Source organism: Nymphalis io, chromosome 3, assembly GCF_905147045.1.
Source record: "Nymphalis io chromosome 3, ilAglIoxx1.1, whole genome shotgun sequence".
Lineage (NCBI taxonomy): Eukaryota > Metazoa > Arthropoda > Insecta > Lepidoptera > Nymphalidae > Nymphalis > Nymphalis io.
Window position 1 is genome coordinate 2,404,236 of NC_065890.1, and position 20,830 is coordinate 2,425,065.

A 20,830-nucleotide genomic window follows, 5' to 3' on the forward strand; every position below is an offset into this window, starting at 1 on the left:
TATGTGAGTTAGGGAATAGAGAGTGCACCTGTGTTTGCGCACACACTTATGCACTATAATATCTCCTGCGTAGTTGCCTAATCTCTCTTGAGAGTGGCGACCGTGGCCGAAATCGGTCTGGGGGACAATATTATCCACCAATAATATACGAAGTTTTTTTTTCGAAAATTTACCAGTATTAATAACAAATCAATGTTTTTGTAATAACGATACATCATAATATTATACTTCCTAGATTACGGCCAGCTACTGCGCATTTAAAGTGTGTGTAACATGCCAACATTGTTTGTCTCTCGTACAATATAACATAACATTGTAATTATGTTTCCTGTTTCATGACCACCAACGTGCATATAAAAATATTTAACTACACTAAACACGATAAGAAAAAGTCAGTTCTTTAAACATTGTTTGTAAAAAAGAGAAGTAAATAAAGGATGTTTTTGTTGGTAAAGAATTATACATTTTATTGAAGAAATTTTGTCGGAACAATTGATTGTAAGTTAATATTACGCGGTATTACTTAAATATTCTCATCAAAAAGGGAGAGAAGGCCTTAGCCCAGCAGTGGGACATTTACAGGCTGTTTAAAAAAAAATTACTTAGAAAAATTATTTAGCGAGACGTTTGGATAAACAATATGTTGTGTTTATTTTTTTGAATCAAATCAATAAAGAGATAGATTAGTGTTAAACTAAATAGCTGCTAAGCAACGTTCATAAGTGAGGACGTTATGTTTAACGTCGAAATTCATTTGATAAAACTTGTCTCAATTTAAAACCACGTAACACTAGCATTGAAAATTGAGTTACAGATTATACTTATCATCAAAGCGAAACTAGCCCGAATTCCCGCCAACTTTTTGTGGCGGCCATTTTGCGTACACGCACAAAAACATTGCCGTCGTCAGGAGAGTTATTGAAATTTGTGGTCCCGTGTTGTTGAGCTATAAAAGTAAAATTTTGTGTGTTGTGTCTGACCCTTATCAAACTTATGAGCCGAACAGTCGTATCGCAGGTCGACGACATCAATAACAGCTTGATTGTCATCGATGAATCGAAACATTTCGTAAAAAAAAAATATCTATATCAGCTTTGTACTTCTATAGAAAGATTACAATATCAAACTTTGTAGTTGTTATTCGTATTTTTCCAAGACTGTCTATTATTGTTCTCACATCAAATCGCATATTATTGTTCTCGAATTGTCGGTTCTTTTCTTCACATTCTGATTAATTTTGACTGAAGATATAAGGAATAAATCCTTTTTTTCAATTTTATATTGCACAAGTATGGTAAGCTTAACATAATTAAATATTTTTATTTTAAATTATAAAGATACATAAGTCGTTAAACTAAGATGACTAAAAAAGCAATGGAACTTAGTTTGCAAAGATCTTAGAAGTCACCGCAAAATAATGTCAATATTCAATTTCAGGGACCATTTGGTAATTAATAATCTGAATTTTCCTTTTGGCTCCGCTAGATTGAATGATCAAAGAAGCGAGTCGGTTGGCGTGTCAAATATTGACTACGGCGAAAAACATTTTGGAATTGTCTTTGATGGAGATATTTCTAGCAGTTTTTAATAAAGACGGGTCAAAACTTTTATGAGGTTACTAATTTCTTTTTTTTTATTTAAATGTATAGATACGTATGTTGTATTAACTACTATAAATTTTTGAATTTTTTCTTTAACAAAAGGTTATTTATAATTTAATCAGAATAAAAAATCTTACAGACTTCATCTTTACAAACTTTGATTACGAAATGTTGGTATTAAGTTAAAGAATGATTTCTCTGTCTTTTTCATCATTGACTTAATATTCGAAAGCTGAATACATCGCTGTTTAATTAACAACACTGATTGTTGTAAAGCAGGTAGTACTTGACAACTAGTTTTAAAATTAAAAACGAAACTAAGTACTCACAGAATTCTTAATAATTCAATATTTACAAAATATTTATTACTAAATACATTTTTATTACTAAATATATTATTTACATAAAACCTCTCTGTGAATGATTCAGCGGCCATTCTCTCTCTCTCTCTCACTTTAGATTCTATCATCAAATACCTGGTGTTATTTGTCGTGTCGGCGTTTACATTTCAATATGAACGGGAACCGGAAATTGGTTTCCAAGCACTGTGAACGTTCCCAATGATTTGTATCGGCTTGCGATCACTTGGGGGTCACAAAAATTCTGCGATCGATTATAAGCTTTATCTCCACATTTATACAGTTTATATTAGGAAGCTAGGTGTTACAGAAAGGTGTGCCATGTCCGTGGCAGTTTTCAATGGGAATTTGGGAGTATTATCATGTGTGTGCTAGTGATGCGTGAATAATGTTTACATGATTTTGTAACGACCAGAAAATAGTTCTGTTGTTGCGTACAATAGTTACGCCCTTTAATTGTCAATTTGTCCTATTCTATCAAATACTAATGTTTTGTGTTATGTGTACTAATGTAACAATAAATCAGGACAAGATATTGTTGCTAACAAAATTAAAAAATAAAGGCGAGATCTTTTGTACATAAAAATTATATTAAAAAAGCACGTATTTGATTAGGTTGTAATTTTAAAGTTACGCGTAAAAACAGCGTAAATGAAAGGTTTAATATCAACGGCACCCTGGCCGCTTAGAAATGTAAAAGGAGCAGGTTGTTTCTGACACCTTGGGCTATAATTATGGTACGTACACCTAGCAAAAGTTTTACGCCTAACTGGAGCGGAAAATAAGAATATTTATAATTCTCGGAAAATAAGCTTTCTGATTTTCTTTTAAAAATACTATAGTGAAATAATAACTACATTATGAAATAATTAAATTAAAAAATAAAGACGTCATTAAAAATGCAGGAAATAATTAAGGAAAACAAAACAAATCCCTTGTTAGTTCTATGTGAAGAAGTTTGGTTAAAATTGATGTAGTATTGTTTAGGTTCAAATATTGAAAATAAAAACAATAATATATATGTACATTTGTCGATTCTAATAACTGTTATTTCAAATAAAGCTTGCTCATTAAGTAATAAGTAAATGAACAACCTGTGAATGTTCCACAGCTGGGCTTAGCCCACCCTCTTGTCCTTTTTTGAGGTTTGGAGCTTATTCCACCACGCTGCTCCAATGCGGATTGGTAGAATACACATGTGGCAGAATTTCACGATGTTTTCCTTCACCGTCAAGCACGAGATGAATTATAAACATAAATTTCATTAATTATACTTTAAGTAAAAATATTTAAAATGTAATAATAATATCGACTGAAAAAGAAAACATGCCAAGTTTCACAATATCTTGTTCCGACCAAGTCCATTCAACCAGATAATTTTAAAAAATCAGACATAGGAGGTTTATCATCGGGATTTATTGTTTCCACCTTCCCAATGAGTCTAATAACCAAAAAAATAAGCTATATTGTTTTGATAGTCAAAAATTTCTTCAAAATTATCTCGGCATGTACATAAATACTCTTTATTCGACTGCTTAAGCTGTTAACATTCCTAATTCCAATATCGATTCATTATCAAGCCGTTAATAAATCCTCCCTCAACAATCTTGCCATTAAATAATTCTGTGCTGACGTCAGTTAATCGTTAACATTTACCCTCTGCTGACTTCTTCCATGATAGATTAACGTTTCATAAAGTCTTAAGATCTTAAACAATTTAGAGATTCGACTTTGATCTCCGACATATCAATTACCTTGAACTGACAGATCTTAAGTTAAGTTGGTTGTGTGTTTATCTTAGTACTTAATTTGACATAGATGATTTTTTTTGCGTTAAGAAACTGAACCATCTGATCGATGGTTAGTCAAACATAAATATGAGTGCAGGTTGCATTAATAGTAAACTGATTGGCACAGAGCCCGCGTGAAACCTACTTGGTTCACAACGCAGGTCTTTTATTGCATCAGGTGGTGACTTACTATCTGTATTGATTGATTACGAACACTTCACTGAGGAGTAAACATGAAATCAAAATTCTTGCTAAAGATGATTGCGCGTTTATTTATTTTTTAATTTTAATTAAATACTCTGCTTAAAATAATATCGTTACGAATTTTTTTGAAATGCGTTGACATACGCATAATTGAATCAGGTGATTATTTTTACTTCAAAACGTATTGGACCTTTTTTATAAATTAAATTTTCTTATTTTTGTCTTAAGATTTTTTTATATTTGTATTTTTGTTCGAATTAATTTGATGTAATACAGAAATTTATAAATAATTCAAATATTAAGATCATCTCATAAAATATTACAGAACCATATATAATAGTGACATTTACTAAACACTAAAATGTTCGTGTAATTAGCATATTATAAACATATTATTATAAATTTGCACATTTCAAAAATAAGGTCCTTGACCAAGTGAAATATTTATTTACGAACGCCGATATCAAAATAAAGAAATCTTTCTCGACATTCAATCACTCACTTCCCCACAAACCTACTTGCCTTCGTTATAACTTATTTAAAATTCGCCACACGTGCGTACACTGGGCCAATCATCACGCGCAAATATAGTTCCTACACTTCTGTCAATACCGACGAATATTCTAGAAATAAATTTCTATAAATTTTAGCCTATGCTTATCAGACAGCATTTAGTTAGACAGATTTCAACTTTAATCATCAAGAAATAAGTATCATAAAACAATGAACGCATATTCGTGTGCTTCATCGTACACGTCAAATGTTTGCGTTTACCGACTCGATGCACATCACGTGACTCGAATAGCGGAACGATTTTAATTCGATAATTGTATTCGGTTTCGCGATTACTTCGATTGATGTGTAATCATTCGATTTTTAGAATTGAGCCCGAACGAAGTCAAAGTAAAATTTTATTTTAGAAAAATAAAAATATGATAGGAATTAAAATCCAATCTAACCTTACTGGCATTATAAGTTTAAAAAAAAACGCTTAAGCTTTTAAGCTTTAATTTAGTTCCTGAACGGTTCATTCTAAAAATCGGATAGAGGTCGTCTCATGAATAATTTTATTTTGTCACATTATATCACCGAGCGTGTAAATATTTATACTTCGAGAGAATGGAATACATTGCTGTCATTTTCTTGATATAATATCCAGTATATTTTAAAGATTAAATATGATATTTTTATGATGAATATATAACGCTAGAGGATGTTAGTATCTATTAAATATTTGACCATTAAATTTAAAGAAGATTTTAAAATATTTTCTAAGAAAACCTTGCTCGACATTTACTTATATGCATTCATATCATATCATATATTATGAACATTAGAGGGTATAATTTTTTATTCAATACACGATTGTATATTTGTGCCATTTGAATTGCATTATGAGTAACAACACCAGCTTAATATATTGGTAATGTAAAAACAATACAATAATTTTCAACATTTGAAGCTAATATAGATATAATAATATCCTAGGTTATTATACACACACGGCCATCTGAACCCAAACTAAACAGAGCTTGTACTATGGAAACCAGACAACTGATATACTACATATACTACTTTTCTTTTGTAAATACATACTTACACACATAATTACACCAAGACTCAGGACAAACATGGTCATGCACACAAATGTCTGTCCTGGGTGGAAATCGAGCCCAGGACCTTCGGCGTGAAAGGCAAGTATCTACCAACCACGCCAACCGTCCCGTCAATAGTTATAAGATCAATTATTCATTTATCATTGACGTTGACAGGTTCAGTTCAATCTCACCCATATTCCATAATAGCTTCCAATGAATTCGATATAACGACTCAATTTAATTTCCTTTTTTTGTATTATTCAGTGTATTAATGTTAAAAAAAAAAAATAGATTATTTAGGCATAATAAATATAGTTTCTCTCTTTTAGTATTTTTTTATAAAATAGGTAGGCGGACTGGCAATTGGGCCACCTGGTAGTAAGTATGAACCTTGCGAACTAAGGTCTTATAACCCTTGTGCTTATAGTTAAACTGGTTCACTCACCCTTCAGACCGGAGCGCAATAATACTAAGTATTGCTATTTAGCGGTAAATTACTGATGAATGTGTGGTACATACCCAGACGGGCTTGCACAAAGCCCTACCAGCAAGTGCGTATGTATATTTAGAATTCGAATACTATTACTAAAATACTCGGTGGTATTTATTTATTGATTATTCTTATTGAATATAAAATACAATTTCTCTAAGATATACATATTATATGTATTTTTTAGATTCAAATGTTCTGTTTATGGTTTTTTGTTAAGCCTCATGGACCCATTAGTAGCTGTCACTTACCGTTCACTTAAGTTAATAGATTCGTAAAGCTGATTAGCATCTGTGTTAATGAAATTGTTGGGAACAGTAAAAATTCAGATCATTGCAGACTATTTTTGGGAAATTCTACTTTTAATTTTAAATAGCTGCGGACTGATAAATGGGCTGCTTGTTATATGTATACCAATGTTGGTATTGTAAAATATAACCTAACTCTTGCGTTGCTTATATTTGTCCCTTGTGCCTGTAGCTAAGCCGATTCACTTCTCTTTAAAATACAGGCACAAAGTCCTACACCAAGACCTACCTACACCAAGTCACCAATTTCGAACGTACCCATTTGGAATTTATATTGAATGCACGAGATATCTTTTTTAATTGCCAATTCCAAAGTGCCTACGGCCACGATCTTTCATTGAAGTTTTGAATAAATTTTATTTTGGCTTTAATTTCATCAATCAATACCAAACAGCGTTTATGCGTGTGTTTTCAGGGGTTCTTATCACGAAATCATTTGTACCTGTGTTCTCCACTCTATCCACCGTCATTATTAAATAATCGGAAAGTAAAAGCAGATACGTGTGAACTATCTCAAGCAGCTTAGTAATTTTGTAAGAAACGTTAACCATCGCATCACGATACGCCACCAACCTTGGGAACTAAGATGTTATGTCCCTTGTGCCTGTAATTACACTGGTTCACTCACCATTCAAACCGGAACACAACAATACCAAAAACTGCTGTTTTGCGGTAGACTATCTGATGAGTGGGTGGTACCTACCAAGAAGAGCTTACACAGAGACTGATAGTGGCCTTGATAATTAAATAAATTGAAATTCAAACAACGAATTGTATTCATTAATAAATTGACATCGACAGTAAATGAAATGAGAATAAAAGCAACGCGGTCTCCTCAACCCATCGACGATTCGGCTGACTTCATATGTTTGACGTTGACAGATGCTTCCACTTACTCCACTCCCGATAAATTGGGTTTCATTCTGCCTTAATAGACTTCATATAATCGAGGTTTTATACTTTTTGTACAATTAAGATACAATGTTATCGTCGACTATAATGTCATCGCTAATGACTCGTACATTTATATTCTGTTGAAATAAATATTTATGAAAAAATATTAACATCCGCGCGAGTTCTTACAAATAAAGCCTATTTTCACATGTGATAGCAAAAACGCAGGTATACTTTTTATTATTTTGAAAAGAATATAGTAAAAATAAACTGTTATTCTTAAATACGTATCATATGTATTTTTACATCAAAATACAAAGTATAAACATTTTATTATCTTAAGAAATGTTTCTTTGATAATGACAAAATACGTATTAAATTATTAAAAAAAGAACTACCAAACCAGTCAGAAAATCTTCTAATCTTTTATCATCACATTAAAAAACTCTTGGAAAATATCCAGGAATATGATTTAACTCAAATACTTGCCAATTATTTCTACTCATTTTGCGTTAATATTAATTTTTTGCTTCGAATAATAATAAAACCGTTCTACCTGTATCACCAAAGTAGTTAGTTCGAAAGAATATCGGCATTGGATCTTTTAATACTTGACGTTCTTGTATAAAATTGTAATAAAAAAATATATAGAACTTGTAATTTCGATGAAGCGATTAATAATCCTACAGCATGTATTAAACATCTACGGTAATATTGATTAAACATTAGGTTTAGGTCACAGCGAACCAGTTTATTTCTAGGAACTTCGTATGGACTTGTGTGCCATGTGTTGAACAATGGTGGTCTATGGAATTATAGATATTGGACGTGATATCATTTACAGATGTTACTTAGAACGTATTAAGATTTGTATTTATTCTAGCTTAATTGCGTATTTGAAATATAATGAATGATTTAATAAAAGAAACTGATTTGTTATTTATTTTTAAATTTCCAAGAACTTTAAAAGTTTTATTATAAAAATGCCTTATTCATTTCTATTTGATAAAAATACAATTTTGCTCTGTATTAATTTACTTAATCATCGTATACTGTAAGTGGTTTAACGAACCGTAATATAAATAAAATGTTTCGCTTCTTCTGACTTATATTAGTTACTAGTTAATAACAGAAATATACAATTATATAAAGTAAATGAAAAACTGTAAACATATCTTTGATAACCACGGCCGATAAGCATCAAATTACAATATAAACGAGCGTCTAGAATCTAGATATAAATAAAAGTATAATGAGATGCTGTGGGAATGTCGTCTGGATGGGACAGATGGAAACCAACGAACGGTATTGACATGCCCATATAGGTAGCCTTTAACGAATAATCTTCTTATTACGAATACTCTCGAGCGTGTGAACGCAGAACCTTTTTATTGTTATCTGGCGTGTTAGTAATGTGTTTAATCCTTAAGAGCGAGCCTAAAGCCAGCAATATTTCAGATTTCACCCTCGCGTCCCTTACACGCCTCTCTCGACACGCGAACTCATTTCTATGCTCTTTCTATCTAAAATGAACTATTGTATTTTTTTTTGTGTTGTACATATTTCACAAAATATGGTATAGTGCTGTCAATATTTTTTCAAAGCGTTGTCAATATTTTTTCTGTATACCTCAAGTATCAACAGCGCCGCAGCGTTTAAAAAAATATATGTTTTAATTTTTATAAAAATAAAACCAAAAAAGATTTAATAAAAAAACATAATATAATTTATTATCCAGTTTTGACTTAATATACAGAATTACAATTAAAACTCAAAAAAATGTAAAGATTAGAGGATATTTCGTGATTGTTTCTATCGAGAAAATTTTATTTGTTTATATTTCTGATCTTGAAAATATAATGTATAACCATTAACTGGATTTACTAAAACAAAATCAAATAAAAGATTACCAATTTTGCTTTATACCCCTTCTTAAGCTGCATCCATAGCTGTGTACTCCATCAAATATAAATAACATAACTACTTTTTATTGCCTAATCACATAGGTGTTACTATAGCTTTATAGCTTGGGTATTAGCTTTCATTTCACTGTGCGAGTGTATTCGAACCCTTATTAATTTAAAATAGATCGGTTTACCCTTTTTCTTTTTACGATCTCGCTCTAAGTAATAGCGTCCTGTTGCAATTTTTAATTTATAAAATAATTCACTTTATAAGTTGCATGAATTGTCCTGTAAATATCCCTTACTGGTTTTTCTATTATTTTTAATCCACAGTTTACAATATAACATAAAAACAGACGAGCTTAAAAAAAAAGCTTTTTAATTATTAAATTTTTTTTCTAAAATGATTCTTGAATATGTTAATTTTCATTGCTAAAGTTTAGGATAGCGAAATGTTTATTTTATAATTGATTGGGGACGATGATGCGAGACCAATAATTTATAAAACTTGTTCAAACAAGTAGTATATATGTATGTATATGTATATAAAAATATAGTAGTATTAGTATTAGCACATTATACATAAACTATTGTGTACTGACTGTACCAGGCGGTTGATTCTGCAACAGTATTCATTGTCATCATGTCTAAGATGAAAATCCAATACGACTATCTATTCTTTCTTAATTACCCCTACAAAGAAGCGTACAGCTTGTGTTGGGAGCGGGATCGGCAATAGCCCAAAGGGCCAGCATCGGACCTGCGACATTTACATAGCGAGGCAGCCCGTTAACTATTACGCTATTGACGATATCGACGAGCTTACTTTAATACCAACATTCTTACTTTGATCTAGCGTCTAGCTAGGCGCGATTTTAGAAATTGTCAGTCTTGATATTCCTGCGCCAAAATTTGCAATTATTGTATCATATTGTCATGCCATGACATACATTATTTATTATTTAATTTTGTCATTTTTTTAAAATTACTCATGATGTTTAGTTAATTTGAATTTGATTAGATGAATCTGGAAGTGCTATGTACACTTGTAATTGACATGCATATTAGATATACAATTATTGTTTTATAAATTAATCTTTTCAATGCTTTATATGTATGTTGTAAGAGTGCTATTATAAATAAATAAATAAATCCCATCAGGGTGCACCTGTGCTTTCGCACACAACTGTGCACTATTACATCTCCTGGAGAGTTTAGTCTCTGTTGAAAATGACCGCCGTGTCCAAAATGCTCATCGTCATTATTATCAATTTAAATTCTAATCCGTGTTACATTGAGTTCAGTTTTAAATGTATTTTTATGATCACTTCGTCGACGCCGATAAAAATTTGAAACGCAATGGAATTTTAAGTAATTAACAATGAATCACGCTATCTAGATTTCATTAAAATCTTTAACATTCCTCTTAAGCAAAGCTTATTCATTACTTTAATTTGCAATCGAAGAGTAATTAGAACTCATTTACTTACAGGATTAAAGAAAATACTTAATGAATAAAAACAATTAGTTAATTTATGTGTTTGAACTTTGCCAATGAAAAAATTTACCTTTTTTCTTAACGTATAAGAATAGCATATAATAAGACATATTATATATATATATGAATTTATACCTAGATAAAACCAACCCGCATTGGAGCAGCGTGGTGGAATAAGCTCCAAACCTTCTCCTCAAATAGGGAGAGGAGGCCTTAGCCCAGCAGTGGGCTAAGGCCTCCTCAGGCTGTTACTTTTTTACTTTATACCTAGATAAAAATACCAATTTTTTTTTCAGGCATCCAATATATTGTTTTGTTATATTTTGCAACACCGCTAATTAAGAAGACACTTGGTATAACTCTATGATTAAAGACTCTTTTGTATTTATCAGTTTGACGAGCAGGTTGGCGTGGTTGGTAAATACTTACCTTTCACGCCGAAGGTTGAGGGTTCGATTCCCACCCAGGACAGACATTTGTGTGCATGAACATGTCTGTTTGTCCTGAGTCTGGGTGTAATTATCTGTATAAGTATGTATTTACAAAAAAAAAGTAGTATATGTAGTATATCAGTTGTCTGGTTTCCATAGCACAAGCTTTGTACAAGCTTAATTTGTGATCAGATGGCCATGTGTGAAAAATGTCCCAGGATATTATTATATTAAACTTTTTTATATATTCCGTTTTGATATTTTAATAAATAAATATTATTGGATAGGTATGGTGGAATATGCTCCAAGTCTTATCTTCAAGAGAATAAGCAGAGAGAAATTTAAAGTGTAATTGTATTGTTTTTTTTTTAAATTAAGACGAGTCCGACTTAATTGTCAGCTAATTTGATTTTAATCATTACTTTAGAAAATAGAGAAAATTAATAAAAAACTATTAAATGATGTATAAAATAATAAATTTCAGACTAATTATATAATATAGATGTCAAAATGACCGATAGTATTTTACTATATACTTCCAAAATTTTAAATGTTCATGGAATGTCACGTGACATAGGGAACTTAATTACATTACCGCTTACCAATGACACAACACAATAGTATATATCCTTTTCTTTGAATGAATGCTTTTCCATAGTTAAGATGTTATGTCTTTTTTGTTTTAATTATAACATACTATAAATACATATTAATCATAACATTTTTGTTAAAACAAACGCCTATTTCAATAAAAACACGTTCAAATATTTTACGACTTTAGTAATGCTCTTCGTCGATCGTTCATCGAAATATAATCCTTAATAATAAAGGAATAAGAACTACGAGATATATTTGAATAAAACAATAAAAAGCTCGTAACACTAATTCGCTAGCAAGTTAGCAAATGATCTCCGAGCGCAACATCTCGGTAATTACAACGTGATTTATAACTTAAATACTACCATTAAAGTTGAGATCGAGGTTTGATCGAGAAAAATGTTAATTTTAGTTTCGATGGATTAATTTGATCGGACGGTAAGGGCCACCACGAACGTTGAACAAAAAATATATTTCATTTAAACAAAAACAAATGGGCGTTCCCTATTTCAAAATAAAGGTTAATTGATTGAGTTATAAATAATGACTTAAGCATGTCATTATTTCTGTATGTTTGTTTATTTTTAGTGAATTAGTGAGAGGTATATCATTATAACTTATATTATATTTATGTTTCGAATTTGTTTTTTATTGTCTAACGATCATTGGCTGTATATATAATACTGATATTTTTTTTTTATTAGTAGTAGAGCTTTGTGCAAGCTCGTCTGGGTAGGTACCACCTACTCATCAGATAATATACTGCAAAACAGCAGTTCTTGCTATTGTTGTGTTCCGGTTTGAAAGGTGAGTGAGCCAATTTGTTATTATAGGCACAAGGGACATAACATCTTAGTTTCAATGCCAATGTATATGGGCGATGGTGACCATCTACCATCAGGTGGCTCATTCGCTCGTCCGCCTACCTATTCTATAATTTTTTCTTAATAAAATACATTTTATTCTATTACGTGTCTAATCATAATGTTACAATTGTACAATAAGATACCCTCACTTTAAAGTCACTTATTTCATTTGGCGGAAACTTTTTTATTATTATTTAACTTAACCTTAATTAATCAGCCTATTTTTTATTGTATTTTCATATTTTGTTTTTGTTTTATTTTTCTCATTTATTATTCTGTTTGTAATTAAATCTTTAACTGTGTAAATTTCGTAAGTATATGTTTAAAATTAACTTCAAAATACCCACCTATTAAATTTATTAACACTTCCTAATTACTTAAAACATTGTATTTAAGATGGAATGACAAATTTAAATTGTACACATTGTGTAACCTATGTTCTCAAGTAAGTGACAATAATATGTCTTATTGAAAATAAATGTCTTTAAACCTAAACCTAATTGAAACAGAAGGTATTGCAATTGGCTTAAAAAAAAATTACCTTACAGAAAAACAAAGAAATAAAACCGACGCCTATACTTAAAAGAAAAATAGTAATAAAATATACTTTGAAAGTAGTATATAATATACGTTTAACACAGTAGACGAAGCTGATAAACAGGCAGCTAACCGGCTATCGTCTACATTTAATCCCTAACAAATTACAGAGCCATTAAATTTGTCTACTGTTTAATATTTATGATCGAGTCTACCGTAATATTTCCATACGTTAAAGTTCATTCATTACGAAGATAAAGGGATTTACGAGGCATGTACCACGTCCAATATTTAAATGCCTTTGAAAAGTACACAGCACTAGGGTAGGAGACATATCATTAAACAATACCACAAATGTCGAAGCAAATCAAAGGCAATTGGCTGATCAGACGAGTGAATGTATAGCTCGTTGGCAAAACGCGGATGCAGTAACAGTAACAGCCTGTGAATGTCCCACTGCTGGGCTAAGGCCTCCTCTCCCTTTTTGAGGAGAAGGTATGAAGCTAATTCCACAACGCTGCTCCAATGCAGATTAGTAGAATACACATGTGGCAAAATTTCAATGAAATCAGACACATGCAGGTTTCCTCACGATGTTTTCCTTCACCGTCAAGCACGAGATGAATTATAAACGCGGATGCATTCGAAAATAAATAGGTGAAGAGACCACCCGAAAACTAGACTCAGTTATACTTAGCTGGATCGTCTTGCCACACAACATTATACGTGTAATTGTATGTCGCTATTCGTTTATTTCTGTAGTGCGTGGCAATAAAAATATTTCTTTCTTACAAAATATTGCAACATTACAAATTATTTGAATATTTGTAGTCTTTTTTGTTTTTATTACGAAAAAAGAGTAGAGAGATCTGCGCCTAGCAGTGAGACACACTAGGCAAAATAATAAAATTAATTATTATTATTACGTATCTTTTTAGAATATTGAAAATTCAAATTTATCCGAGGCTGTTCTTAATCGAACATCACCGGTTTAAATCAAATTTTAAAATGTTCTGAGTAAGCAAATTGAATTATTAATGAGACAATTAAGGTAAGCAAGGGCACGACACGAAATCTATACAAACGTTAAAAACAATTGAAAATATACGTTAATTATTCTTACTGGCAATAATGCAACAAAATGCTGTACAAAACGATTATGTTAATTTGAGTTATAACAATTCATAGCGAAATGATAATATTATTCAAATTCTCGACAGCTCAATGGATATAACTCTTTTTGGATGATAAAAATTTTTCTTAACATCCGTTTCATTTAAAACAACAACACATAATAATAAAATGTAATATTTATGCGAAGTATTATAGAATATAAAAAGAGTAAGATCTAAAATAAATACCGTCATTCATACCGTCTGGGAATATACGATTAACCGACCATCTGAAGCTAGGAGTCGACAGGTGTCTGAGACCTTAGCATTAAAAATGGAAAATAAACTTAACGTGACAACAGCGAAGCTGTACTTATAAAGAAACGTGTGACAATATTAAAATATAAATAGAAGCGTAGAATTGTGCCGGTAGAAACTATTTATAAAAAAAAAAATATGTCGCTCTTAGCAGCTCTTAAAGCGTCGAGATCTTAATTGAATAGGGCGATTACAAACCCGGACAAGCATCTCACCGCTGACTCTTAACCGATTTGATATTTGGCGCAAATGAGAAAACATCGGGATGAGAAAACAGTAAAATTATTCTATCGATCGATCTGACTACTCCGATTGCAATACGGGTACTTTAAAAAAGTTATTTTAATATAAAATTATTTTAAACAAAAACACGATTGACTTCAAATAATATTGAGGCCTAAAAACATTCCCTATTTTTTCACCCTCATGGGATACACTCACCCTAACGAAAAAAAAATCAAATTAGTTCATAAATTACGGAATTGCGAAGTAACAAACATAAAAAATATACACAATCGAATTTAGAACTTCATACTTTTTTGAAGTCTGTTAGTTTATGTGAGCTTTATAGAATTTATTCAACCGAAATAGTTCATTATTTCGGAAAACAGGTGAGCTGTAACACATTTAAGCTATGTCAAATTACATGAAATGTGTAGTCAATATTTTTTAAGAATAAAAACGTCCGGTTCGACCGGATAGTTTATCATGAGCAAGATACTTTGTCGCTCGTATATTTGCTGGAAAACCCTTGGAAATTCAAGAGGTTGTACCGACTATATGGAATACGCAGGAATTTTAGATTTTCAAACTATTTGAGATATTCAGCGTAGGAGCGTTGTGGATAAGATCTTAAGCCGTCCCCTTAACAAGAATGCAGCTGTGGAATAATTATTGGTACTGTGATACAAGTGTCGTCTTTTTGAGAATTATACTACACTACATAATATCAATATATGGTTTCCAATATTTCTATATGTTATTCACAAACTATCCAAAGTAATCATTGAATGTTCCGTTTTGGTTTCGAATTTTTTTTTTGAAATTCCAGGAAAAACAAACAGATATAAAAATTAAAGATAGGCAGTTATTTTGAAATCATAAGTATATAAAGCATAATTTGTATATACTATTTATTAGTAATTATATTATTACTAATTGATTTATCATAATTAGCAAATTCATTTTTGTAACTACGATGACATGTATTTACGTGCTCGGGCGTGCTAGAAAAAATATCAAAGGATAAGCTTATAAAATTTGTTATGTTTTATTGTTTTTTATATGTATATTATTTCTGGTTTGACTGCTTTTTTTTATAGAATAGGAAGGTGGACGAGCATATGGGCCACCTGATGGTAAGTGGTCACCAAACGCCCTTAGACATTGGCGTTGTAAGAAATGTCAACCATCGCTTATAGCCAATGCGCCACCAACCTTGGGAACTAAGATTTTATGTCCCTTGTGTCTGTAATTACACTGGCTCACTCACCCTTCAAACCGGAATACAACAATATCAAGTATTGTTGTTTTGCGGTAGAATATCTGATGAGTGGGTGGTACCAACCTAGACGAGCTTGCACAAAGCCCTACCACCAGTAAAGGTATAGTGGATAGATATAAGGACACAGATCCCAAGGTCTTGGGATCAAACCATAGGTCGGGCAAATTCTCATTAGTAAAGCCGTTGGTTCTGCGCCCGAACTCTTTCTGATCGTGTCGGATTATCGTCCCATCGGACTATGAGATAGAGGGTATATAGAGTGCATCTGTGTTTGCGCAAACACTTGTGGACCATAATATTTCAAGCGCATATGGCTAATTTCTATTGAGATTGTCCGTCGTGGCTGAACTCATCATTTGTAATACGTATAATATAAAATAAATATGTATTCGTTTTTTATTGGTAAAATCTTCGTAAGTAGTAAAGGGCAAACGTATAGTTCATGGGTCAGTGCCGAGGCTATTCCACGAACGTACACTTCAACCCTTATCAGGCATCGCCCTTTTTCTATTATTTTGTTTATGCTTGACAAAATCTAAATTGTTTTCCTTTTATTTCATTAGTCTTTTTACTTCACACTAACAATAATAGAATCTTAACCCAACTCCATGTCATAGTATTTATCATTCATATGACTTGGTATATTGTAATATTTCCAAATATTTATTTGGAATGTGTTTTTTTTTAAATAATTTCATCACGACGATTTTAGGATTTAACCTTTTGGTAATAAAGTAAATAATTAAGGATAATGTGGGCATTGACCGGATTCCGCTTACTTAATTTTTCTAGAAAACCATTGGTAACAATATTATATTACCGGTTTATATAACTATTGTACCATCGAACAGGTGTGGCTAGACCTTTAAGATTTACAACGTTAACCTTACCTTTCTTTGCGATTGGTGTTGCAAAGGCGGAGCGAGCAGTCTAAGCGGCTGCGGGGCTGGTGGCAGAGCCGCAAGCATTGGTGGCACGAGTGGTACCACACCGCCCATCGGCAACGCCACTGCAAACTTTTGTAACCCCATTGTCCATGGCACAAACCACCCGCCGCCCGCCTGCATCGCCCCCCCTCCCCCGTACCACGCCAGCTCGATCAGCTTCCGATAAGCCACATCCAAAACCACTGACACTATCGGTACAACGCTGACATTTGACTAGTATTCACTTTCACATGTACCTGTGGACAATGACAATAGATTAAGTACTTGAACTGAATTTAAATTAAATATCCCTTACTGATTAAATTAAGTATTCTTAGCGGTTATTTGTTTCTATTATAACTATTTTCTCTCTTTCTATTATCACTGATTTAACATCCAAAGGAATAATCATAATCTAAATTACATTTATATGTAACATTAATAATTACATTTTTAATTTAGATATAATGATGTTTCCCCCAAAAGTATTATAATCGACTCGGCTCTCTTTGATTGAAAAATCCCAACATACACATTAAAGATTTAGACATTAATTATTCCTACATTAAGACGTTCGAAAACTGGGTTAATTCCGAGAGCTTTTGCGGTTGAAAAAAATCTTTCCTGAGTCCGTACTTTTTTTCTCGGTTACGTAATACCCTCATTTATTTTGAAACATGTCAGCATCACGTGACATCAAGGACTGGCCGTCTCCGTTTTGTAGTATAATTTCAAAGACAATTTTCCATTGACAACTAACGCGCTTCCGCGTGCCAGTAAATCTGTATAAAAAACTAAAGCCACGACTTTGTCAAAGTCCAAATTAATAGTCAATATATATAATATCTTTATTGATAAAATTGTTATTAAATTAAAAAAAAAAACAGAAACAATTTATAGTTGGTTACAAAAATAACATTTCCTGTTTATGTAGAACTTTATTGGTGAAATTAAAGAGTTTATTTCGAGAATTTAAAACAAATGATCTTTCTTTATATTTGTATATACATACTGTTCTAGAATCTCGAGTATACAAAATTAATGTATTTGTCGAAGGATATTTCGAGATAGTAACATGTGGATCATTATCTAAGATCAAAGGAATTTCGTGTAAAATACGTATTTATTAGAGCGGAAAACCAAATGAAAATTGTCAGTTACACGCTTTCTTAGCGTGTTACAAATTAAGGATCGTAAAAATCTACACGAACGAGAAGAACTAGGCTGATTTATATAAATCTAGACTATTATTGGCATTGAGCACCAATCAGGGCTCAATTTAGGTCTGAGTTCCGTTTTAACTTACAGTTTTCTGTACAACATTTTTTCTACCAAATAGAAAAATGAAGTTCAAGATCTAGGTGATACGCTATTTTGGTACATGTATCTTCTAAATGTTATAATTATATATCACTTTCTAAATGTTTCTTACGGTGCGTGTTTCTGTGGATTATTTACGCATGCGACCACGGATAGCTAGGCACCAAGGCTCTTCAATGGTGCGTGTTGGTCTGTGTTAAATTCGCACCGCAACTTTAAAGTTACTTGCGGCGGATCCAACGCACCGCTACTGACCGCTTCCTCTCGGTCGGTGCGCACAGGTTCGCGTCCGTCCGTTATATCACGCACCATGGAGCCACCTTAACATTGACGCGTATGTTCTGCGGTGAGTTTCGAGTTTGTTCTTATAACTTCCAGACAAAATTTGATTGAGTGTTTGACAAAAAATTGATTCGTTGTTTTCTATATTAATTTTAACAAATATTCATTGAAATAAATATTGCACAATATTATATATTAAAGTTTCTTTAAAAAATAAGTAATCTCCTTTCTCCTTAATCTCCAATCTCATTTTATTACTAATAATAATTCTGCAAGCTGTTCGAGGTTTTGCTTTAGTCTTTACATACAATATGTTTTCCATATTAAACATAATTTCTTTTTCACAAAATACTTCATGGACGACAATAATTCTTTTGTCCGGGAATGTTATTGTGACGCCAGGATTCTTATGAACACTTTGTAAGATATAATTGCTCTTAGGAACTTTAACTATAGCTATTGTGTTCTAGAGAACGTTAATTTTAAGCAGCGGCAACACGAAATTAAAAAAAAAACATCATTTCCTTGATACTAATTTATAGCGGAATTGTTTTTGTAATAGTGAGATATATCCTAAAGTCTAATAGATAAAGAAATGTTAGATATTTCAGGAGCACATAAAAAAACATCTCATCATACGATTATTCAAAAAAATGATTAAACTTAGTTGAAGGTTTGTTCACGCATTTATTTATTTTATAATTGTATCTACTACCACATTAATTAATGATTATGATTTAGCCGTATGATATTTGTTCTCAAGGCTTTAAGAGTGTTTTGTTTTAATCACTAGTCATATCACTAAAATTTATTGGGGTTCGTGATCAGTACTTCCAATTTATGACGTTGGTAATGTGTAGTGTTATTTTATTTATATTTATTGTCAACGAGTAAATAATACATGACTTAGAGTAAGCAAAAAAAATTGGGCTCGATTTAATTGCATTCATATTTCAGTTTAATTAATTATATAAGCACATAAAAATAATTCGAATTAATCCGATTATTGTTATTATATACGTTTTACCATAGCTTATTTTGGTGGTGATATGAATTGTGGTGACTAATCCTTCGTTGTAATATAAGCCCATACACCAACCATTCCGTAAATTAGTAATCCGTTGCCAACTGTGAGATTGTAATCCGGTCCCTTATGTAATAGTAACTTATTCAATCTTCATACAAGACTACTGCAATGCAAGGCTTTGATTTATTTATTTTTGTATAACGAATTGTACCAGTCATGACAAAGCATTAAGCTCTGATAGTATTTACTCGATTTGAGATTGAAAAAATTTAACGGTATTATTAATTTTAATACAGGCAACACTGTCCTTAAGGGATCACTGTTATTAATATGTTCTATGTGCTAAAAAATATACATAAGATGGCAGTTTAACTTTTTAATTGTAGTTACTTCAAATTGGTGGGTATTTTTAAGATTCGACTAATGGAACTTTTTTTAAGCAAATGCAATATGTGTCTCAATTACATGGAAAATCAGCTCACAAGGAATATTGAAGTCAGGCAAGCCGACAGTCGAACTACTTGTCTATATTGACTTCCGACGAATACATTTTCAATTTGTAAATGCGATTAAAATTATATAAATTAAATTCTAAATACATTTATCGTAATTTTCCTCATTGCCAGATTTTGTTTAAATAATCAATGTGAATTTATAGTATATGTAGACGTAGTAACGACGACGTTCAGAGTTAAATTTAAAACGTATAATGAGCGAGATAGTTTTAAAAATCTAAAAGTAAAGTAAAAAGTAAAGTAACAGCCTGTAAATGTCCCACTGCTGGGCTAAGGCCTCCTCTCCCTTTTTGAGGAGAAGGTTTGGAGCTTATTCCACCACGCTGCTCCAATGCGGGTTGGTGGAATACACATGTGGCAGAATTTCGATGAAATTAGACACATGCAGGTTTCCTCACGATGTTTTCCTTCACCGAAAAGCACGAGATGAATTATAAACAGAAATTAAGCACGTGAAAATTCAGAGGTGCTTGCCCGGGTTTGAACCCACGTTCATCGGTTAAGATTCACGCGTTTTTACTACTGGGCCATCTCGACTTAAAAATCTAAATCTCGTGGTATTTTCAATGTTTAACAATGAAAATAGCATTGGATGATGAACATTCTCAGCGAATTAATCTTGTTTCATTTTGTTTAAAATTAAAACATTTGGTTTTCGTAACACACGTTAATACAGTATTTATAATAAAATTATATTTTTCAAGGATATACTTATATATCGTGAACGAGTAGCGTGTATGTCACTCCCA

At 31.8% G+C, this 20,830-nt stretch overlaps 1 protein-coding gene across 4 annotated transcripts in view; it reads right to left on the reverse strand.

The window, feature by feature from the left end:
* LOC126781296 (pseudouridylate synthase RPUSD2-like) overlaps positions 1-20,830 on the reverse strand; it is a 424,481-nt gene that overhangs the window by 51,325 nt on the left and 352,326 nt on the right. For 2 of the 4 annotated variants that reach the window (XM_050506217.1, XM_050506218.1), the window contains one exon: positions 16,902-17,194. The exons of the other annotated variants lie outside the window; for them this stretch is intronic. In XM_050506217.1, coding sequence (XP_050362174.1) covers positions 16,902-17,078 — 177 coding nt within the window. In that variant the 5' untranslated portion in view covers positions 17,079-17,194. The remainder of the gene's footprint in view (positions 1-16,901; positions 17,195-20,830) is intronic. 4 annotated transcript variants of the gene reach the window in all.